The 24501-nt window shown below is 38.4% G+C and overlaps 1 protein-coding gene across 1 annotated transcript in view; it reads left to right on the forward strand.

Moving 5' to 3' along the window:
- Positions 1–24501, forward strand: part of AGPS (alkylglycerone phosphate synthase) — a 60759-nt gene that overhangs the window by 16093 nt on the left and 20165 nt on the right. Inside the window, exons 3-13 of the mRNA XM_064451700.1 lie at positions 840–930; positions 6508–6628; positions 6700–6774; positions 8439–8510; positions 10306–10385; positions 12290–12370; positions 14549–14674; positions 16729–16837; positions 17273–17400; positions 19943–19994; positions 22286–22362. Of these exons, the coding sequence (XP_064307770.1) occupies positions 840–930; positions 6508–6628; positions 6700–6774; positions 8439–8510; positions 10306–10385; positions 12290–12370; positions 14549–14674; positions 16729–16837; positions 17273–17400; positions 19943–19994; positions 22286–22362 (1012 nt within the window). The remainder of the gene's footprint in view (positions 1–839; positions 931–6507; positions 6629–6699; positions 6775–8438; positions 8511–10305; positions 10386–12289; positions 12371–14548; positions 14675–16728; positions 16838–17272; positions 17401–19942; positions 19995–22285; positions 22363–24501) is intronic.

The raw sequence follows: 24501 nt of genomic DNA on the forward strand, positions 1-24501 counted from the left end.
TTGTAGAGTTGGTTGCAACAGCTGTAAAGGACAGGGTCATAACTGGATTAACAGTGATTGAATAATCTTAGAAGGAAGACCTATGAGGCATAATGTGGTGACCTAGGTACAAACTATAATAAGAATTCTCAGCTGAAAGCTCTTAAAGGTCCTTTTTTCTCTCAAAATGTTTGTGCATACATAAACATGCACAAGATGTGTATGTATACTACTAATAGCAGGAGTTTCTACCTGTTTAAGTGTGCCCCCAGCCTTATTTGTTTTCACATGTGGTACATATGTTTGCAAACAGCTCCTCTGTCCCTTGTCTATAAGTCTTCATCTGTCACATGGTGAAGCTCATGCCAAAGACTTTGCAGTAGAAATAAATTCACATTGCTTGATGGATTCTGAAGAGAGGAGAATCTTTAACACTGTTTTTCAAAATGTGTAAGATATACTGAGCTGGCTTTGTGTGTCTGAGACCGCTGTTTACATTGCGGTGTGTCCATACGTGCATGGCCTCTACCTGTAACTGGTGTGCAAACTGTGACACTGCTTTCTGCACTACTGAAAGGGAGAGACCTTAAAAGTAAAGATGGGGGTTGGGATATCTGAAAAGCCTAATGCCACAATTCCCAAAGATCACGCAAGAAAATAATACCTAAGATGTTGACAATTGATTTGACTGTGTGAAGTACAGAACAGTTAAATACAAGGAAATGTGCAGAAGCTTTGCAGGCTTGTAAGTAAAGAATTTGATTTAAAACTTAATTCTCTGTGCATACATAGAATTGAAAGAAGTATCTGACCTACAGTCTTTTAATTTAAAATGACCCTATGTAATATTGACTTTTCAGGTACAGATTAGGTGGTATGGTATTACCAACTTTTAAGGAATGGATAGAAAAAACCTTTGGAGCAAGTCTGGAGCACAAAACTACCTCTAGAGTAAGTAAATAGCTGAACCAGTTCCTTTGAACATTAGCCTTGGTGATAATCAAGACCGCAGTGTTAGAGATGATTTATCTGTTGTCCTGAAGATAATCTTGCACATGATTTAAATATAGTGTGTTAATACCTCAGTTTTTGAGTGTTCTACATGAAATGTTCAGTGACTTAGCATGACTTGTGGTTCCAGGTTAACTGGCAGTACGTTTACTGGAATGAAAGTATCCAACACAGGGAGGGTTTTCTGCCCTTGTTTGTAGGTTGCTTTTCAAGATTGTAGAAACTGTTAGTGTAGAGGGAATTCGTTACGCAACTTCAATGTTGTTCAAGATAACAAGGACAGAAGATACAGTGAAGTTATGGTGCTGTGTTTTCATTGTATTTAATGATATCCAAGTCCTTATTTGACAGTAATTTTTTTACATGATGGGTGCTGAAAAGTAGCTACCAGAATACTCAAGATTGCACTGAATGTTTTCAGATAAACAACACATTCGGAATGTTCTGGGTTTTGTGAAGTGTCTGTATTTTGCTTTCAAGAAGAGTAACTCACATCAGTCAGGAGACCTGACTCTCTTCTAAGAATTCCTTTGAGGCTGCAGGTTCCTGACTAGAGAGCTGCTTAAGCAGAGTTTACCCATTTCTTGAGTGAGTTCAAGATTGCATTTTCTGTGAAGTAGGTAATCTTTGAACCTGAAAACTTGAACATTTCTTCAGTCTTCTGTTAAAGACATTTATTTCATCTTCTATGACTTGCTGGATCTCTATCTGCCAATATATTTTGAAAAAGTTCATCTTGATATATTTTTCTTGACCAGGACTGGTCTTAACTGACAGCTGCTTTAATTTGCTGTGACCAGAGGTCCTGAGAGATGTTGTCTTTCTACATGTAGAGGAAATGGAGAATGAAGTAGTTGGACAAGGGCAGCTTCTTGAATAGTATCTTGGTTCCACAGCACATCTTGTGAAACAGCTCTTCAGGATGTCTGCCAGCAATATCAAATGCTTTTGTGTTATGTTGTGCACCTCTGGTTCTGATGTTCTTGTTGCAGTATGAAACAGGCTGACTACCTTGACACAGAATAGGACTCTGGAGTCTCCAGGATGTATCTGGACTTCTCATAGCTATTCTCGAGTACTACTGCAGGTCCCCCATTTTCATGTCTCTCTCATAGTTCCTAGTTTATATTTCAGGTTGTCATGCTATATTGGTTTTTCACCTTCTACTATAATGAGAGCATGAACAAACTCAAGTATAGGAACAGCAGTAGAAGAGGAACTTCTTGGTCCATTTGTCTTCCAATCTTTTCCTGCCTCTAGCCTATAAGACTGGAGGGTTCCATGTTGCATGCAATTTTTGTCTGTTATAATGAACAGTGAATGTACTGGCTTCTGTGATGCTTAAGGCCTGATGATGTTTTTTCCTTTTTCAGGCTGGACTTACCACAGACAGCAGTTTAGACCTAGTTCACATAGGCTTCCTGTCTCGCCTTTCAGTGCATGAATCTTAAAATATTTCAGTCCCATAAGAATAAATAAAGGTATATTTTTGTTTGGCATTGTGTGTAAGATGTATAGGAACGAGTAACTCTTCAATCTTGAAGATGAAAACTAAAGGATTAAAATATTTGTGGAAGAGAAAAGTCAAGACACTTAAAACCATCTGCAATGAATTGTTTTAAGTGGTTTGTGCTCCTCTTATGGAGAGCAAAGATCTTAAAGCAGCTGGTGTTCAACTTGAAATGATAAGAAGTAGTTCTGTCTATGGAAATCCATGAAGAAACCGGAGTTTAACATGTAAGCACAGCTAGCAGGGATTTTTTTTAAAATTGGTTTTAAAGATTTTTTTTGGTACCTACTTGTGCCTATTGTGACTGCCCCCTAAAAACATCATCTTGGTAGCAGTGCACCTCTTGCCTAAGCAACACTTAATCTCAACTTCTGAGTTTGTAGGTGACAAAGTGAATATGTTGGAGGGAAAAGCATTTTTCTCAGATGTCTGACACCTTATTTCAAGAAGTATAATATGTTTAAAGCAAGTCAGAACAGCATATATAATCTTCCAAAAGTCAAATAATTGTTAAAACTATTCTTTCAGTAGGTCACTTGTCCCATATGAAAACTCTAAACCAAACACTTGGCTATCCGTTTGAACCTCATTCAGAACATGTCATGCAGATATTGCTTTCTGAATTATCCCTGTAAGTACTCTTAATTGCTACATAACCTTACATAGTTTCTTGTAGGGTGGGCACTGGAAGCAAGTTCCATTGGATCTTTTAACTACTTGAGAACCTTCCTATTGAAGGTTAAAGTTTCCCTTCTTCAGCTTTCCCTACTTTGAGACTCAACCTATTCAGAATAGACTGCTGCTGTGGTGGTAGATGGGAGACTATTAATCGGTTTTCCTTGTTAGCTTAGTAACTGGTGCTATCCACTAACTTTTTGTCAACACATGTCTTAAGTTAAAAGCTATCAGCTGTTCTGGAGGTTGCGTAGAGCAAAGATAGGCAAAACTAGGGAGCTATAGGCCAGTCAGCCTCACTTCTGTCCCTGGAGAGGTGATGGAGCAGTTCATCCTGGAGGTCATCTCCAGGCATGTAGGGGACAAGAAGGTTATCAGAAATAGTCAACGTGGGTTCACCAAGGGAAAGCTCATGCTTGACCGACCTGATAGCCTTCTGTGATGGCTGGGTTGCCAAAGGGAGAGCAGTGGATGTTGTCTATCTTGACTACAGTAAGGCATTTGAGTCTCCCATAATATTGTCATAAGCAAGCTACGGAAATGTGCGTTGGGTGAGTGGACAGAGAACTGGCTCTACAACAGAACTCAGAGGGTCGTGGTCAACAGAGCAGAGTCTAGATGGAGGCCTGTCACCAGTGGTATTCCCCAGGGGTCTGTGTTGGCTCCAGTCCTGTTCAACATATTCATCAATGACCTGGATGATGGGATAGGGTGTAACCTCAGCAAGTTTGCTGATGATACCAAGCTGGGAGGAGTGGCTGATATACCAGAAGGCTGTGCTGCCATCCAGAGAGACCTAGACAGGCTGGAGAGCTGGGCTGAGAGGAACCTGATGAAATTCAACAAGAGCAAGTGCAAGGTCCTGTATCTGGGGAGGAACAACCCCATGCACCAGCACAAGTTAGTGGTTGACCCGCTGGAAAGCGGCTCTGTTAAGGACCTGGGACTGCTGCTGGACAGCAAGTTGACCATGAACCAGCAATGTGCCCTTATGGCTAAGACCAACAGTATCCTGGGCTGCATAAAAAGGATTGTGGCCAGACCGAGATGTTATCCTCCCCCTCTGCTCTGCCCTAGTGAGACTCCATTTGGAGTACTGTGTCCAGTTTTGGGCCCCCTAGTTTAAGAAGGACAGGGAACTACCTGAGCAAGTCCAGCGGAGAGCTACCAAGATGATCAGAGGACTGGAGCATCTCCCTTATGAGGAAAGGCTGAGACCTGGATTTCTTCAGCCTGGAGAAGAGAAGACTGAGGGGGGGATCTCATCAATATTTATAAATATCTGAAGGACAGCTGTCAAGAGGATGGGACTGGACTCCTTTCAATGACAGGCCAAGGGGCAATGGGCACAAGCTGGAATACGGAAAGTTGCACCTAAACATGAGGAAAAACTTCTTTCCTGTGAGGGTGACAGAGCAGTGGAACAGGCTGCCATGGGAGGTTGTGGAGTCTCCTTCCCTGGAGACATCCAGAACCAGCCTGGATGTGGTCCTGTGCCCACTGTTCTAGGTGTGCCTGCTCAAGCAGGGAGGTTGGACAAGATCATCTCTAGAGGTCCCTTCCAACCCCTACCAATCTGTGATTCTGAAAAGTCCATTCCAGGAAAAAAAACTTGGATGGGTGGGTTTGCTTTTTTGTAGAAGACAAACTTCAGAAGGTGAAAAAAAGCAAGTTCAGTTTTGCTGTTTTCTCTGCGTACTTGTCAAGAAGCATAGGCTAGGCTCCTCAAAGAAATGTTTAAGTTTCTTTGACTGTGTGGAATATCTTGCACAAAATACAAGATTGTGGTAGGGCTGTAAGCAAGCTCTTTATGGCATCATTAGGCAGCCCATAGTCTTTTTCTGATGGCTTGATAACAAAATTGCAAGAGTTGTTCTATTTGAGTTGAAGGTGATGTCGGTTAATTTGCCAGTAAGGTTTTCATGACAGAAGTTTGAAAGCACTGCACTATGTTTTAACTGATTTTTGTGCAGCTCCTGATTTTTAAGTATATTTAATATGGAGCAGTGAAAAATTTTCACTTCTGTTCTTAAACTTGAGGGACTTCAATAACTAGAAATTATTCTTGACCAACATTTTCATTCAAAGTAGAAATTGAAGTCCAGAAGTTCGTTTTTAGTTTTAAGACAAGCTTTATATCTTATTAACACCTTTATTAGAGGCCATTAGTGATAGAAAATATATTCCTTTGAAGAGGTTACCCATAGAAAAGTATAAATGAATTTACTGGCCCCTTTTTTAATCAGGGGAAAAAAGCCTGTTGGTTTTTTTTAACCTTAAAGCCCTTAAAAGCATTACATTTAATGTCTACGAAGATTACCGTTTTTTGGAACTGGGTCCTGTAAAGAATCCTCATTCTTTAAGTGGCTTTAAAAAGTCAACACATGAACTATGTTATGTGCTTAATATCTGAAGCGGACATTAGAGAAGAGAATTAAATGGCTAGGTCTGCACTTTGAGAAGCCATAAGAATACTATATAAGATGCCTGTCCTAAAGACCTGGATGAATGGGCTGCTAGAAAAACTTAAGTGGGGGTTTTCCATCTGGACTTACAGAACCTTGTTTTAAGGCCTGTTGATAAGCCAAAATGTCTAGTGTAACTTTTGAAAGAAACTTTTTTCCAAGGTGTTACTCAGGACCTGTAGCTAGAGGCTTTCTGGATACACCAGCATGTTAGTGACTGAACATGGATTTTATAAAGCCTTTCTGATGTGTGACATCAACTTAAAGTATGCTGGTTATGTTAAATCAGCCAAACTTAGTTTTGCCTTGCTTTGGACTTCTGATTAGGCTTTGGTCTGAGATGGATTTAATTTCTAGTATATGACAGGAGGAGGAGAATTGGGTTGGTGGAAACAGAGCTGTATATAGAAGAATTTGTGGAGTGGGTAGTTGCTTTAGTATGTATTTCTCTGTATTGGAGGAGGAATTTATATTCAGAAAGGAATTTTGACCTTCAGTCTTTACCCCTTTATCAACAGGAGAGTCTCTAGTTCTGTTCAGGCAGCTGTTTTTCTTGGATCTTGAAGCCTTTATAAAGGTATTTTGTTCCGTATGCACTCATAAGCTAGTACATTTCTTCAAATTTCTCAGGAGGGAAAAGGGCAAGATTGTACTACTTAAATAAAATCTCCTGTGTGCATGACTCAGCTGAGTACCAGGTAGGACAAGTGGGATCAGTGAATGAAGATGAGGAAGAGACCCAAATACCACTATTTAAGATAGAAATACAGAGGTTATCAGTTAGTGTTAACCTGTGTTTCTTTCTGTTGTACGGAAATGCTGTAAGAGTGAACCTACCTTTAATAAACTTATTTTCATGTACTGTAGGCATCCTTAAATGTCAATGATGTACCTCCATCCATTGTAAATGAAGAATTTCTTCAGGATCTTAGAGCCACTAAAATCGCATATTCGCAGGATGCAGAAGATAGGGTATTCAGAGCTCATGGTAAGAGAACTTCATTTATGTAACTGCTGGTTTTGATGCTTCCTTGTTTGAACTTATTTTTTGTGTTTTAGGTCACTGCCTACATGAGATATTTGTACTCAGGGAAGGAATGTTTAAGCGAGTTCCTGATATAGTTGTATGGCCTGGTAAGCTTTAATTGTCTTATTCTCCCTTCTGATCTGGGAGGCCATTGTTTACTAAACTCCTGTGCTTTCTTGTCATGGGGAAGCTGTCTCTTGGTTCACTGACTTCACTTGTCTTTACAGAAACTGAAGGAATTTTCTCATGAATGGTAATCATGTACTACATCTGGATTGCAGGTTGTGCCTGTGAAATCCCATCACTTCATGGGGAAGTTAAATTTATTGTTAAATATAGCTGAAGTTTCTATTGACAGCTGAATTAATGACTTAAGTAACAGTGTGATTTGAACTTGTATGTTCACCAAGAATAGCTGTCTAAATGGCAGTCTAAATCTTTTTCTAAAGGAGTATACGATGGCAGAAGGGTAGTGAAATGTTTGTATTAAAGAACTTTGTCTTATGACATGCTATACTTTAATAAAAAATGTATAACACCTATAACTCCTATCAGAACACTTTACAAAGGATCACTGACTTAAAGAGCAGTGCAATCCGAGTACAGGCTAGGCCCACTTTAAATGAAGCAATAGCTAATGCTGTTGTAGATGATACATAGTAGAAAATATGCTTGCTTCTGTCTAGTAGGATACAAATACTTAAACTGATAGACTTTATTTGCACACTTGTGTTGAACTTTCTACTTGAGTCATGTTTCTCTGGTCTCTGGGAACTGCTTTCCATGGACCATTCTTCAGTAGTGAACAAAAAAGTGATTTGATCTAAGTACCTGTCAATTTCTGTTCAGCTGTATGAATCCAACTCTTCTCTTACCTTTTGTAACTCTTTCTGATACTTCGGTAGCTGCACTGCATTAGAAACCCCAAAACTTGCTGATAGGAACTTAGCCTTGGCTCAGTTCTGCTTCCTTTATTTGGTGTAAAAAAATCACAGATGGGAAGCATAAAAAGAGGCACTGTAGGATGCATCTCATGATTTGAGGAGAGATACTGACATGACAGCACTGGTGACTATGAACAGCACTTGCCACAGCTTCGTTTTGTGCAGCTCCAAAAGCAACTGAAATAAAATGATTGACTACCTTTGTTTGAAGCTGCTCTGTGTGGCAAGAGCAAAGTAGCTAGAGTTAATAAGCCTATCTATTCAGTCCCACTCTTTTCTTTACTCATGTATGCACTGTATTTGATCTTTTTTTTGATCCTTTTCCTTGCCTGTGGATAAGCATTTCTGCTTCCCTCTTTGAGATACAGAATGTATTCTGAAAAAGTAAATTTCACCAGCAACTCTACTTTTGAAACTGAATGTCAGCCAGAAGGAAAAAGATACGCTGTTCAGCTCTCAGAAGACTTACTTCTCACTTAAATTGGACAGCCTATTTTCAATAAAAGCTTTAAACTTTATCTGTTCTCCAAGATACCTAGATTAATTGTTAATGATTTGGTAGTTCATCTTGCCCTGAGAATTTTCAGGAGGTCTCAATCTATGAGTAGAGCAGGAGACTAAGGCTGTAGTTAGTTCTCCAGATGTAGAATTGTTTCAGGTCTGAACTTCACTTTGGAACTCTGACACTTGTGAGCCCAACTCTTATTTAGAGTGTGACTCTTTGAAATTACTTCCTTGCTGGTGTCAGAAAAGGACTGCTGCTTATTCAGACTGTAATAACAGTACTAAGCACAAATCCTCTTTTTTAACTGTTTGGATTTTTTTAGTTTGCCATGATGACGTAGTTAAGATTGTGGAATTAGCCTGCAAACACAACCTCTGCATAATACCATTTGGTGGTAAGTGTTACAAAATCTCAAATCTGTACCATCACTAGCGAAAATGTATTCTACTTCAACTTAAATACGTGATCTTAATAATATGTTGTAGCAATGATTGAATTGTTAGATTTTAAGTGCAGCCTTAATTTTTTGTGATTTTGAAGTATTAAAAGCTGCTATATTCCATTTAGTGGAAGTCATTAAAAGTATGTTAACACCTTGAAAATTGAATGTGCAAGAAGGGTAATCATATGAAGCTGAAATCTATCTCTGTGCTTTGGAAGTCTTTGAGGAAATAAGTCAAGAGATTGAAATATCTGCATTAGAGGTATCATGGTTTTGGATGTGTTACTTGTGCTCTGTTCCCACAAACATGTATGAATTAGGGTTTCTTGTACTGTTGAAGCTCATAGTTCCAGGGAGGATTGTGGTCAGACACTGTACTGCAAAATCATTAACCACAATTCTAATTTCCTTTTAGACATTGTTCAGTTTGAAAGTTATAGTAGAGACTCTGGCAAGGGTTTTTCAGGAGATGTTCTAGGTACAGAGTACAGATAAAGGCCTATATCCTGGGTCATTCTCAGCCTAAAGAATTTCTGAAGGACTTCAAGTTTTTATTTGTGGATGCTTTCACCTCTAAGCCTGCTGAAGTAAAGTGGTGAGCTACCTTGTTTGACTTAAAACTCAGAAAACATGGGATATTGGCTTTCATTAGCTCATTCTGTGGGAAGCTTTTTGTCAAGAAATCTTAATTCTGCGGGATAAATGTGTTTTATTTGGTACTTGCTTATGCTATAGGAGTATAGCCCCTGTAGGAAGGACATTTACTATTTGAGAAGATGAGTATGTCCCTTGAAGGTAATACCAAAATAATGGAGCTGTTTTCTCCCTGAAATGCTCTCACCCTTGCCAGATACATGTGGAGAGCTGTAAGACTGCTACAAGTCAACTTTGGTACTAGTAAATTGGTACAGCTGAAAACAGCAATATTGACTCTCTCTTGTTCGTTGACCAGGATACAGAAAGATCTTCAGATTGTTTTCCAAGTCTGTTTATACTGAACTGTGGTCAACTTCTGGAGTTATTACTATAGGGTATTAAAGGAAAGTGCCACCTTTCCTATCATCGGAAACAAAGGTGATGGGCTTTACTGCTCTTGAAGTGTTTTATTAGTTGGCACTGCCTTTGTACTTGCCATTGATTGTTCTTCTGGTAGTTTGCTGCGGATCTCTCTAGCATCCTAGTCTCTCTTTTCCTGTGGCTTTTGTAGTCTTTGAGAAGCCAAAGGCTTCTTGGAGACTGTTCTGTGACATCCTATAAAGATATATTAGAAACCTCCAGAGAAATCTGACAATTGGTTTTGCCCATTTTATATTTATACCCTTTCAGTTCCTTTCTTGCTTTCAGGTAAGTATTGCATTCCTGTATTAAGTCAACATCTTAAGCCAGCTTTCTAAGCGTAGTGGCTTCCATAGTGATCTCAAAAGAATACATAGAAACCACAGCTGTCTTTCTTGGATGGCATTCTTATTTCTTATCCTTTGTTTTAAAACACTATTCTGGACTTAACAGAAGCAGCTGAGATGGCCACAGAACTTCATGGTTTGTTACCATGTGCTGTTACAGCATTGCCAGCTCCAACGCTGGCATGATTTTTGTGAAACCCTGTTTGGGAGAAGACACAGCCTTAAAAGGCTAATCACTTCAGTGATCTTTAAGTTGACTTTTAGAAAGGAGGAAGGGAGGGATGGTATGTGAAGTAAAACTACCTGAGAATGTTATGGTCACAATGTCACTCCCATATTTGCAGGAGGGACGAGTGTGTCTAGTGCCCTTGAATGTCCTGAAGAAGAAAAAAGAACAATTGTATCACTGGATACATCACAAATGGTATGTGTCTCTCAATTTTTTCTATTATTAATCTATGGTTACTTTGACTGGTGATCACTAGAATGATCCTCCTTTCTTTGCAAGAATAAAGTAGGGATGGAAGTATCAATCTGTACCATGCATGGTTAAAATGGTACTCCTTCAGCACAAGTGATATTTTGCTGACATTAGCCCTGTACTACTTGATATGACCTGTATGTATTTAATAAGAACAGTGATTTTTTCTTATAGCAGCTTTAAGGGAAAATCGGAGGAAGCTACTATTCTATATTGAAACTTGTATCTGAGGTTAAATGAAATGCTAGGAAGAAGTTATTGCAGATTTCACTAGCTTTTGTAGACTTAAAAATACTTAAAGCAAAGGTTGGTAAGGTGACCTAATATCTATAAATCAACTTGAAGGATCAACTTGAAAGAAAACAACCTAGATTTTTGTGTAGATAGCATCTTGAGAATGTGAAGTTCATAGCTTTATGGCAGTCTAGAAGTTAAGTTCTGTGAAGTCTGGCTACAAAGTGCTCCTTTCTGCAAAGGTGGTAGCTGCATATTGAAGGAAGCTCTTCGTGTCTTTATACAGAGTGAAACCCAAAGAGTACGATACTGACTCAGGCCTTCATCTGAGCTCATTTCATAGCCCACAGCTTTGACTTCTTTCTGGTTTGGGTGTAGGAAAGCAATGTAGTTAACTCATCATCATGCTTTTGTGTCAGCTAGGTATGTAAGTGTACACCAAGTCAGAAAACAGTCATTGAAGACACATGAAAGTGGTCAGCCAGCCAATTCTTGTAATCATTAATGAGGAGGGAAAATAAAGAAATTAAGGTGCAAAGAAACATAGTTAGAGTTGAAGCCTGGATGTCTCAGAGCAGTTAAGATGATTGGCTAAGCTTTACTATTTTAATAGACACTTAATGGTTATCTTCATCTTATATATAGGGTCTATATTACATAAAAACTGATTTACGTAAGCACCTTAGATTAGTTAAGCAATTCGTGTTGAAACTTAAGCTGTCTCAAAGGAGCTGAAATAGCTGGCTTTGAATGATTAGTTAGCCCAGATGTTGAGGGGAGACAACCGCTTTAAAGCATAGTTTATTGGACTACAAGTTGTCTACATTTCTGTCACCTGAAAAATCAAGGCAAAGGGGAGTCAGAGCTGTTCTTCTATATAATATTAATACCCAATTATAGAAGTACACCAGAAGTGTATGTAAGAATGAAGAGTGGAAGCTGAAGCTTCTGTGGTGTACTTACTATAAACAATGCTAAAACCATATTTAAATTTCTTTCACGTGGATTGTCGTCATTGACAATAATGCTTAGTGCACCATGTGGCTTGCAGTGTTTACTACTTTTTCCTGTTTAGTGGAATATACTGATGGGACAGGGAGTGTCTCACCAACCAAAATCCTTCCAAGTATCTTAAATTTCTGAAGTACATACATACTCTGACATCCTGTACTACATCTTGCTTCTAGCCTGTGTCAAAATCCAGGAGCTGAACTGAAATAACTGAAGTCTATTTAACCCATGGAGTATGTTTAAGAATACTTTTCTTGGAGTATACTTAATGTCCACATAGATTCAGGAATATCACTGTATTCTTTAACTTCTGTAAGAGTTTTGACATAATTCTTTCTGGCTTTCCTGCCTCGTTCGTGTAAACATTCCTAGTATAAATTGACTAGTAAGTATGTTATTCTTATAGTGGCGACTTCATAAATTGTAACCTGTTTTGTAGCTGTCAGAGTGTGGGGTCTCAGCTTCCACTGCTGTAATAACTGGAGTTGTATTAACAGTAAACCGTATGACCAAGCATGTTGATCCTATAGCATTAGAGATGGAAAGAAAAAATCTTAAACAGTGATACTTAGTTCTGACTGTTCTGACTGGCTTTTCAACAGAATCGGATTCTCTGGATAGATGAGAACAACTTAACAGCATGTGTGGAAGCCGGCATTGTTGGGCAAGATCTGGAAAAACAGGTATTTTTAACTTGTCAAGCATCTAGTATTTGTCCATATTCTTAGCTGATCCTCATATCTTGTCTAAATCATTGAATTCTAGCTCAATTCTTGTGTGTTTTCATGCACACTGTCATAAGCATTATATGCATGGCTATGAACCATATCACATTAAAAACTATTTGTTGAACATCTTAAATTGTTGTCTTTTTATCTCTAGCCACAAAATGCAGTTACAGTAAGAAGTTGACAATTCATAGGATGTAATGCTATACTTTGTTTCAGACCTTAGATAAACCCTTGTGGTTGCAAGGCATGATGGCTTGGTACCAGTTACCAGGAAGAGTTCAAATTGTGTTGTGATGCGTGTTTTAGCCATTTTGGCCAGAGGTAGTTTCCTCAAAAAGGTCAAAGCATATAACAGATTTGTTGTTGTTCCTGTTGCTTAAGGCCAGCTACAGAGGAGTAGCAGAAAGGATGGAGGGTTGCCCAAAACAAGAGGCAAGTGGAAGACTAGATCACCTTCATTTCTAAGTGACCTCTAGTGCTTTTAATTGCAGTTTATTAGATGAGCCACAGCACCCTTCCTAGGGTCTTTCTCCTCTATAATCAAGTTGTGGATGTGTGTTACTATTCTTCAGGCTCTGCAGTTCTGTTTATTTAAAAAAAATATTCTAGGACTTGTTTGATAGCTAAACATTGTCTGAACTTCTCTTGGTGCCTAAATGCACTTTATAAATATGTGGAGGCTGTATGTGGGGCATTCAAAATCAATGTAAACTTCACACATTTGTGTGTCTTAGTGACTCTAGTGCGATTAAGACGCTTTTGTGGGATGAGAACTCAGATATTAGTGGGCTCTATAGAGAAATGTCAAGTTACTTTTTTTGTCAGAACAGACTATGGAATAATAGTTGTTAGATGAGGACTAAAGGTAACAAAGATATTGAAGATAGAACAATATTTGATATTCTTTTTTGTAATAAGCATTATCAGATAGTGATTCTATAGGAGAAGCTAGTACATGCTCGTGTTTTCTGGATGAGGTTGTCTGTTGCATCTGCAAAGTACATAGCATAATCCCTCTCCTCTCCCATAAGGGCTCTTGGTACATATACTGTTCATACAACAGGATTCAAGGAGTACAGATGAAGTGCTCTGCACATGTACAGTCAGTTACAAGTTCTCAAAAGCATGGTTTTCTGCTGTGCTTGTGCTTATACAACTTGTAGAAATTGTTAAGTTGTGACTGAAGCAAATTTTTTGTCATCTTGGGGAACGAGGAGGGTGCAGGCTCCAACCCTTCATTAATATGAGAAGTAAGCATATAAAGCCACAAGCTCCTCTGGCATGAGATGACCATGAGCTAGATGAATCACCATAGGCATTACATAGAAGTGTCTTTCAATCATTTAAGTTAGTACTACTTTGTACAACATAGTTAATAATCCACATCATGTGGTATACTTAAATACCTATGTCCAACTGGATTGTTATCAGTTGGTCAGTGCAAATTGATCATCTCATATGCACTAACACAGTTATCACTTAATGTGAGACTGTTGGGTCTTTAATTCTTCCTGTCTGACAGCTTTGGTGTTGCGATTCTGAGGGCATCCAATCAACCTCAGGTGCTGTGCAGATGGCAAAGCCAAGCTAATACAGAAAAATGAGAAACAAGTGACTACTTAATGTACAGGAATGCGTGATCTGCATAACAAATAGTTGACAGGGTTGCATACAGGAAGCCTAACCAGATGGCTGTATATTAAAACACATCACTCCTTGAGAGAATTAAGTACAGGCAATTTGCTCACATTTTCTGCAGACCTGCTGTATATCACATTAGGATGGAAAGAACAAGAGATTAAGTGCTTTATTGGCAGCATTTGTGCAAAGTTGGCAGTTACTTAGTTATAATTTTTTTCCATATGTATTTGAATTTGTACCTTCTTACAAACAATAGAAGTCTTAGTTCTAAAATATGGCGGAGGATTATTACAGGTTGATATGTAGCACAGCATCTGCAGAGTAAAAGTAGAATCAATTTGTATTTCATTTACATGTCAAAGACAACTTGTGCCTGAATAAATAGATATGTGGTCAGGATACTACTTTTGAAAAAGAGAAACCTAGAATACTGAGATTTGGAGTACTAAGGAAATGTAGGCTCTAGAATGTGCTTTTTCCTTTCTTTAGCTTGCTGAAAGCGGCTTCTGTACAGGCCATGAACCAGATTCCATGGAGTTCAGTTCACTAGGAGGATGGGTAGCAACACGAGCATCAGGCATGAAAAAAAACATCTATGGAAACATTGAAGATCTGGTAAATAGTTCTAATGCTTTTTCCAATTATTCTGTTTAGAGGTTTGACTCTTATGACTCACAGTGAGAGGGAAAAGGGATTGTAAATTATGGTTCTCATAAGTGATACAGTTTTGGCATGAAATCTTGACTGAAGTGCTTGTTTGCTTTTGGTATTGGTACTAATCATCCTTATCACTGATCTAAAAGTCAGTTTCATTTTGGTACTCACTGGCTAGCTTAAGCAATTGTTACCATGTCCTGACTCTGCCTTCTTTCACTGTTTTGTGCTATTAATCTAATGTAATCCTGTGAAACTTTCAGGGTGATTCCAAGAGGCCCATGTTCTGCCTCTCGGTTGTGCATTCCTGAAGTTGTCTAGTTGGGTAATCTAAATCTGATAGTAAGCTAGGTCTTTCCACGTTCCTACCTCCCTCTAGTAGTTTTTTCAAAACAGTGGGCAGATCTAATTGACCACGTGAATGCACAATGGTGAAGTCTAATGCCACCATATGAGCTGTAGGAACCCTGAGGAAGAAAGCAATGGACTGGGAATGGCAGTAGAATACTCTTGAATCTGTTTTTTAAGCATTAAAATGATTCATCTTTATATTAGCCCAGGTAACTGTTTTTAAAGCGTAATTCTTGATTTAAAAATCTACTGTTTCTGTTGTAACAAATATATTGAATATATTGAAGTTAAATCATCACTGTTCAGACTTTGCCTGCCTTTTTGCTTCAAGCTTCCGCCTTTTTGTAGTTTGTACACTAGTTCTTCCATGCATGTGGGTTTTTCCTTCTTTCCGGTAGCACACTCTAGGTAATGTATCCCTGTCACCTCAGGCTTTTTCATTAGCTCATAGTTCAGACATGTTTGTCCTGCGCACAGATGTGACACTTTACTATCAGTGTCTGAGCTTGGCAGGAACTACACACAGTTTTTATTCAGTAAGTCTATCTGAACTAAAACTACTAGCACATACAAAGTGTTGTCTGTCCCCTGCTGCCTGAAGTGTTACTGAATGGTATAGTTTTGCTTGTACTGGGAGATGTAAAGCAGAAGGCTTTTCTACCATGGAAGCATAACTTCAGGCTAAAACAGCTTCTGAAATTTTCATTAGGAGAAGATAGGACTGAAAATTGATTCAGAACAGTTAATGAGTTTCAAAAAGCCACAGTGAGAAAGTTTCAGGGAAGTGTTTACCTTCTGAGGAAACTTTATACCTAGAAAAGTTGTGTTATACAAACTGCCTAAAACTAACTTATTACAGAATCAACAGTTCATAAAATGCATATAATGAAATTCTTGAAAAACTCAGAAGGATGAAAATTACCTAGCTACCTGTTCTTGAAAGTTTTAAAGTCATTAGTTCTGAATTTGCTTCATTTAGAGGCTTCACTAAAAAAACCCAAACCCCACACCTCCTTGGTATAAAATAATTGAATAAAGGAATAAAAAAAGAAATCTGTGTTCTGTATTGCAGGTGTATTAATAAAGTTGGAAACAATGCTGAAAAATATTTAGAAAAACCCAACATTCTAGCCTTACATATGTATCAGTCTTATGGCAGACTTAATATTGATAATCTGTTTCAAAGCTTACTTCTGTCTTTCTTCCTAATATAAATATTTCTGTAGCAACTGATGACTGAATTGTATTAGCTTTATCAAGCAGCAGTTTTAAAGCAAAAACTTAAGCAAGATGTAAACCCTCACTTTTTTATCTGAAGTTCTGTGTATACTGTATATATTCTGGATTAAAACCCTAGTACTCAAAGTACTGTTTACACTGAGAAACAAAACAGTTGTAACTGGTACTGTCTACTTGTAGCCAACAGCTGATTTGGTTTGGCATAGAAATGGAAAAAAATGTGTGGGCAAACCATGCTGTGTTAGAAATAATTGTGGGAACAGTCCTCAGGTTATCCCAAAAGTTCTTGGGCCTGCCTACAGTATGTCAAAAGTTTACAAAGCTGAACTTTATCAAGCTTAATATATATTTTGTAGAAAATAAATATCATATAAAGATCTGTGCTTAATGCTAGTATTTATAGTCATTGCATCTCATTTAAACAGGTGATTCATATAAAAATGGTAACTCCTAGAGGAATAGTAGAAAAAAACTGTCAAGTACCTCGCATGTCAACGGGACCTGATATCCATCACTTCATTATGGGATCTGAAGGTATAAACACAGTAGTTTCACATAATTGCATCTTAATTCAGCTTCTGTAATGGCTTGATGATTTGAGCATCTTTAATACTGTGGCTTCCAGTGTCTCTATGGGTAGCATTATGCCTGCATGAATTTCTTGTGTTAGGATAATACAGTGAGACCTTAATTAGGGCTGAAGTTTTTAAGCAACTCTGAACAGTGCTTAAAACAGGTCTGTGGAGTTAGTCTACAAGTCTAGTAACAAATGTAATGATTTAGAGGGTATCTTGTAAGAATTCGCCATGTAAATAGTCAGGAATAAATTGCCTACTATTGCAATATGATTTTTTGGGATTTCTGATTTGTGTTAACTTACAGCATCCTGGTACACAGTGGTTAAGGTGGGAGTAACTTGCAAGGAGTACATCTTGCAATGCTTTACTCAGTTTTTCTTTCTTCCTGAAGGAACTCTTGGAGTCGTTACTGAAGTTACGATAAAGATTCGCCCAGTCCCTGAATACCAGAAGTATGGCTCTGTAGTCTTCCCCAACTTTGAACGAGGGGTGGCCTGCTTAAGGGAAGTGGCAAAGCAGGTAAAGAAAAGCTGCATGTTGACTTCACTCAAGAACAGATTCTAGCACTATGGATGTGCTGATGCTCTAGTATTTCTGGCAATTAATAATCAAAGATCTGAGATAATATGAACCTCTAAGTGTATATGGTCCATAAAGCTTTTGGCAGTGATTCCAAAAGTGAGGATTGAACATGGTCTGAATTTGCTCAATGTTCTGAGCCAAATTATGGATGTGCCTTCTGATGGATTTTTTCAGTGGGAATTATTTGTATATCACAGCACAAAGTTTGGTTTTGCACCTCCTTCAATGGAGAGCTTTGTCCTGGGATTAATTCAGGACTATGTAAAAGGGACCAGTAACCGAGTTACAGAATACAAGTAAAGACAGTTGAACTTATGGCTCTGAAGTGAACAAAAGTCATGCAATGGAAGAATATGGCCTGTGTTTAGAAAACACTTCCTGAAGCACAGTAATGTGTTCAGGTGAGCTGGATATTTTGAGGTGGAATTGTGCTTACACTGTAGTATTTAAATAGAGCCTCTGAATGGTGTGGTTAGATGGTTTCAGGTAGCAAAACTCAGACATGGGTATCCAAATTGTGAAATGCTTTTCCTCATGGCTATGCCTCCGAGCAAACTGTATACTGGCTAGCCTCTTTCTTCACAAAATTAGGCTAACTTTTCTTTGTTCTGTGCAAAAAGTATTGAATAATTTATGTGAATGGTGTAAGATACCCTGAATTGGGGAAGTAATTTCACAAATGTTTTAATTAATGCCAGACTAAACACAGCTTTACATTTTTTCCAGTGATTGGTCTAAAATAATGACTTAATGTCCCAAGTCAGATGTTCAAACTGGTATGTGAATGATGTGTACATGCTAGTCAGCAGCACTTGCCAGTTCTTCAGTTGTGCTTCTACTGCTAGTGCTTGTTCTTCCTGTAAAAGGTACCTAAGCAGACTGTTTGGGAGTGCTTAATCGTATGACTGATCAACACTTTAAGTCAATTAAGGAACTAGTGTCTTTTCCCTAGCTATGGGCTTAGTTAGAAGAGGGAAAAAGCTGCTATTAGCCATTTCTAAGCTTGTTGCTGCTGCTGTTTCATTGCTTATTTGAGCCTGAACTACTTGTTCCTCTCTTCTGTTGCTGCTCACATCAATCTTGGTTGTAATTACAATGATTGCTATCTGAAAAGCTGTTTCTTGTCGGAACTGGTCTACTTTTAATGTAAGAATAACAAAGCTGCAGGTGGGTTGGTCTCATTTAAAACTCCTCATCCAGCTTTCTTCTGTGAACCTGTCTGCTGAGCCATCTTAGTTTTTCTTTATGTTCCTTCTACCTATCATGTGACCAAATATGTACTAATGATATGATGGAGGGTGAACATGACAAAACAAGTGATAGAGGAGTATTCCCATATCCATGCGATTAGATGAAGACTAGCCTAAAATTCAGGCTTTGTCATATTCCTCTGGCCATATGTTTCGGTATGACTGGATGTGGCCATTGCAGATTACATGATGTAGGCATATGTATGACTGAAGGCAGCTATTCTTACTGGTTTTCAGATTTCTGTACAGTGCAGAATCTAGATTGGACCCAGATACGGATTTTAATTGCAGCCTGATGGTAGACCATTAGTGTACTGGGTCTGGCTGGAATGGAGTTAATTTGCTTCATAGCAGCCCATGTGGTGGTATGTCTTGTACTTGTGACCTGAACAATGTTAACACCGTTTTAGCCATTGCTGAACACTGTGTGTACACACTGTCAAGACTTTCTGCTTCTCACTGTCCTCCCACCAGGAAGTATGACACCAGAGTGTGGACAAGAAGCTGGGAGGGAATGCAGTTGGGACAGCTGACCTAAATTGACCAAAGGGATATTTCATACCATATAATATCGTGGCCAGAAATAAAACCAGAGGGGGGACTTTTCTAGGGGTTGCCATTGCTTGAGGACTGGCTGGATACTGGTCAGCTGGCGGTAACAGGTTGCTCTTGCGTCACTACTTGGTGGGTTTTTTCCCCATCTTGCTTATCAAGCTGTCTTAATCTCAACCCATGAGTTTTCCCACTTTTGCCCTTTGGATTTTCTCCCCCATCCCACTGTGGGGGAGTGAGTGAGCAGCTGTGTAGTTCTGCCTACCAGGGTTAACGCACAGTAATTAGACTGTTCAGTGGCTTTGGAATGTATGTGTATCTTTGATTACATAGCAACACAAGCTTGATATTCTTAAGTATGATATCTTTAGTGCATATGGCAACTTAGAAAAACACTCAATACTTGAAGGCCAAAGATCTTTGGACTCTTCCTGTGTTGGCCTGAGGTTAAACTGGAAATTCTCAATGCACTGTATCTAGACATACCTAATAGATGTTGCTATTCAAGTGAAAAGAAGCTTATAGTCACCCGTTTTCAATGATGATGATGGTCTGATACCAGTGTGCTTTCTTGTATGCTATTTTTAAATTAAAATTTGTTTTTTATTAATTTCAGCAAAACTGTGCATAATCTTTTTATTCTTCCTTCCTCTCATTCTTCTAACTTTGTCCCCAAGAGATGTGCTCCTGCATCAATTCGCCTTGTCGACAATGCGCAGTTTCAGTTTGGTAAGTATGTAGATCTTCTTGGACAAATATCTGTTTCCAAGGGTTTTGATTTTTAGTAAGCTTACATCTGTTTTAGGTGGTAATTCTTCTGCACACAAGTAGACAAAGAAAGCAATGAACCCGAAGTCCAGACTCCAGATAGTGCCATAATGTGTACTTCCAGGAACACAAAGCTGTCTGTTTTTCAGAAAACAGTCTCAACTATAACAGTCACTAGAGAGCCGTGCTCTGCATATAAGTACATAAGACTTTTTTGTTACCTGGAGCAAAAATCTGGAGGCACTTCCTCTATTTAGCTGTAAAGGAGTAGAGATTATAGTTTTGTAATATAGTACTTGAAACACTTTCTTGCTAAAAGTACTAGTGACAAGTTGGGTATGAAAAAAATCATCAGAATGTAGGCACCTTACTTTGAAGGTAAGTTGGTTGAGTCCTTTAAATTGCATAAAAGCATCACAAGTGGTATACAGATTCCTTACAAGTAGCAGGTTTTTTGAAAATACTCTGTCAATGATTGTTTGGGTAGGAGAGAGGCAATGATATGCTTGTCCAAAGTGAGCTATTTTTAAAAGAAGCTCAGATGTAATAAATGCCATAACTGTATCCAAATAGAACTAAGCTGTAGACTTTAAGTATAGAAAGTCAATGAAGCTACTAGAAGATTACTGAACACAAAGGTTTTGTGAATTTTCAGCTAGTTCAAACACCTAAACAGAACAATGTCAGACATGCAGAGCAATCATTTTTGAGCACTTAGCGAAACTGTCATTTTAAACTGGAAGAAATTTGGCAAAAGATGTCTTCTGACTTAAGATGCTCCTGAGGAGAACCTAAAGTTCCACAACCCAAAAAGCTAATACTTTACAGAACTTGAGGGTCTTGCTGAGACCATGCTATTTTGATTGTACCCAGAAGATCAAAATGTGAAGTTTGACTGACCTTGAAAACCTATATTTTAATAGCACTTGAACAAGTCAGAATATCTGAAATTTCATTTGGACAGAAGCCTCAGTGATGAATCTTCCCTTCAGCTGCCGTTAATGTGATGGCGTTGAGTTGAACTTTGGCTTTCAAACCAAGGAAATCAGGATCTGCATGACCTGAGAGCCCAGCAAGCCTTGCTCCTTGTTTTGGTGACTGTTGTGTTATAATGTTTCTCTGACTTGTACAACAGAAAGCAGATGCATTTTTCTTTTTTAATTGGCAAGAAGTTTGACCAGTTACAAGCTTTAAACCCAACACTGAACAAATAATTCTTCTACTTTTTAGCTTTGATCTGAGGCTGCAGCTTATGGTGACCTACAAAACATAGGTTGAGATGTATCAATATAGATTTTTCTTGTAGTCTTATTAAGTAGGTTTAAATACAATAGTTTTTACAGATTGTGGTTTAATAAATTCATGACCTTTCCTCTTTTTGCTTTTTTTGTGTGCTTGCTTAGGTATGCTTGGAGGTGTACTCCTCGGGGTTTATTCATATCTGCAGGGAGGGTCCCTCTTTACTGAGGAGGGAAGGAGACTAATCAATTGCTGAAGTTCGTGCCTGTATTCAGGAGGAAATACTTTGTAAAGTATTTTAGAAGGAAGTAGCATGTAAATGGTGCATAACTTTTTTATGAATTGGGCTCACAGCATGTAGGCCAGATGCAAGACCGTTAAAGTGAAACAATAATGGGAGTTCAGAAGTTGCTTGTGACTGAAAACAATGGAACAAACAGTAAAAGACTTTCATCTCAATTAAACCCAGTCCTGAGGCAGAGATGTTAATTTAACAAACTCCAAGACACCATTTATATATCCTGGTAATTTTAGTTCCCCGTATGTGATTAAGGGAGCAATTACTAGCTTTATGTAGAAAATTTTGCACAAATGACATAACCGTTAAGGAAAAAATTGCTTAACTCCTAACTTGCACCGTTTTGGCTACTGGTTTCTGTGGTTTTGGCAGAACTTTAAGAAAGGTCACTGATTTTGCTTAGTTTTGTAGTGTAAAAACTAATGAAGTGCCCTCTTAATATTTTCCGTGTACCATATACTTGTGAAGATATAAACTAGGGCAGCCTTAGTGTCACATGGAACACTTGTGCACAGTTGTATGTATGCCTTTTAAAAAAATTAATATAAACCTTTTCCTAAATCTTCCAAATTATTTGAGGTCTCTCTAAATATGATAAAGGGCTCCAGGTGATTCTTGCAACTTGACTACCAAGCTACTTTTTATTTGCACATTGAAGTAGAAATTTTAAGAGCACTGTTTGCCTTAACACACCTTTATCCACTTTTTGCTAAAGGTCATGCTCTTAAACCACAAGTTGCGTCCATTTTTACGTCATTTCTGGATGGACTGAAAAAATTCTACATCACAAAGGTAACTTTTGGGGGTTTAATACTATTTGGAAATTGCGTGCTGTTCATAAAATTCAAGAGATTTTGGTCTACTGTCTCTAATGCAGCTGAGTTTGAGTGTAACAGATCCTATGTTGTAGTATCATTAACTCAAGATTCTCAAGGTGGTTTAATCCAAAATGAGATTATCTGTTTGAGAAGTTATTCCATGAGAGCTGTTCTCACTGGTCATATCTGTAGATGAGATTAATGTGCCTTGTCTAACAGTGAGTCAGTGACAGAGCAAGATTGGAACCAATTTGTCTAGCTTGCAGACAGCTGATCATCAGTTAATACTGATGGAGCAAGGCTAACACTTTCTGCTATCTCTTCATCTTCCCAGATTTTGTCAAGGCATGATCTACCTTGTTGTTACAGTGAACAGCAATTTTGGGAGAACCTGAAGATATTTGTCTTGAATTGCCCATATGAATTGTTTGTCTTTCTGGAATTCATCCCAATGGATACTTTTTTGAATCCAGAATTATCTGGTGCTAAAATGATTTCATGTAGGCTTTTGTATTAAATAATTTGTCTTGTTACTGATTTTTTCTCCCAGTTAGGTAACTGGACAGTTCCTGCAAATATGGGTACTCAAATGTAGAAAATTGAATCATCCTGGATTTAGATAACTGTTAGATTGGAGGAGGTAAACATTCCATTCTGATCTGATAATATTGAGTGTCTTCAGGAGTGGGCTTACTTGAGAGACAGTGGCTGGTGTTGATTCTGCTACTTTTTCTTGTGCTACTGAAATAGAAAATCTCATGCCTTGAGACTACTTTTGCTAGGGAATACCTGTTAGGTTTAGAGATAGCCCAAACATTATTTTGCCTTCCCTCCCTGATCTGCTATAGTGCAGGAATATCTAAAGTAGTAAAAGTTTTGGCAACAAGATGGCTGTCAGTTTGAAGCAATCCTAGTTGGCAATGTCTACTATTTCTGTAGTTGGCAGCAATCATCACTGCTTCCTGGGATGTTGTATCACTAAGGGATGTATGCCCATCCAATTCTTCCAGCTCTGCAGGACAAAAAGGAGAAATGAGAAATGCAGACATTCCAAGCTGGTGGCCAGTCTGGAGCTCTTATATCAGGACTCAGTTTCCTGGTGTACATGAGCAACTGCTATTTCAGAGAAACTCACAGCTGGGATGGGAGGTAGAAGTAGAGAAAGGAGCAAGTTTAGTGACCCTGAAAGTAATATTGTAGGTGTTACTGGCACTAAGATACTCAAATCCATATTACACTTACTTCACCTGTGAATTGCTCCCTGTAACAAAAAGCAACAACAAAAAAACCCCCCAAAACAAACTAACTAAAAACCAAACAACCCCCCCAAAAGTAAGCATCAGAATACAGAACACATCAGACTAACATGTCATTCTTTTATTGAATGGACCAGTTGTTCAACTGATACCACTTGAGAGAATAGGGCCAAAGTCATCCTGGTTTAGTACTCAACGTAGTTAGGAGTTCACTGATACATGAATGCTCTAGGTATTGTTTGTCTACTAATTCATGTTGTAGCTAGTTCCTCTAGTGCCTCTTAAAGAGAACTCTAAGGTGTTACCTGAGCATTACAGCCAAAAGGTGGCAGAACAGATTAAAGGATTCATACTAGATGAAGTACAAGTGGTTCTAGACTAAGAAGGAACCATAAATAGCATCTTAATAGACTTTTATTCCGGTTGTTGGAGTTTATCATTGTAGTGACAATATTTCTATTTATGTTAGCTATGCTGGTTTTAATAGGACTAATGGATAAGACAGATCCTTTGCCCAGGGATGTATATTCTGTTTCACAGTGGTTTTCATGGTGGTGTTTTGTTGGGGTGGTAGGATGCAATATCCTTTTCAGAAATACTGATTATGTCTCTGACAGTGGGTCACTGGGCAGATTTGAGCTCGCTGGCTGGAGGACTGAGCCACCCCAAGATACCCTGTGTCCTTGCTGTTCTTTTGGACCCTCCTGGTATCTTCAGTTAAACTCCAGTACAGTTAATCTATTCAGTTAAAGGAATAGTAAAAGGAATAGCAATTAACTGGGGTTCTTCTCAGCATAGCTGTTGTGCATAAAGGATGAATTTTAATCTCTTGACTATTAATGTAACTTCATATATCC

This window comes from Phalacrocorax carbo, chromosome 5, assembly GCF_963921805.1.
Source record: "Phalacrocorax carbo chromosome 5, bPhaCar2.1, whole genome shotgun sequence".
NCBI lineage: Eukaryota > Metazoa > Chordata > Aves > Suliformes > Phalacrocoracidae > Phalacrocorax > Phalacrocorax carbo.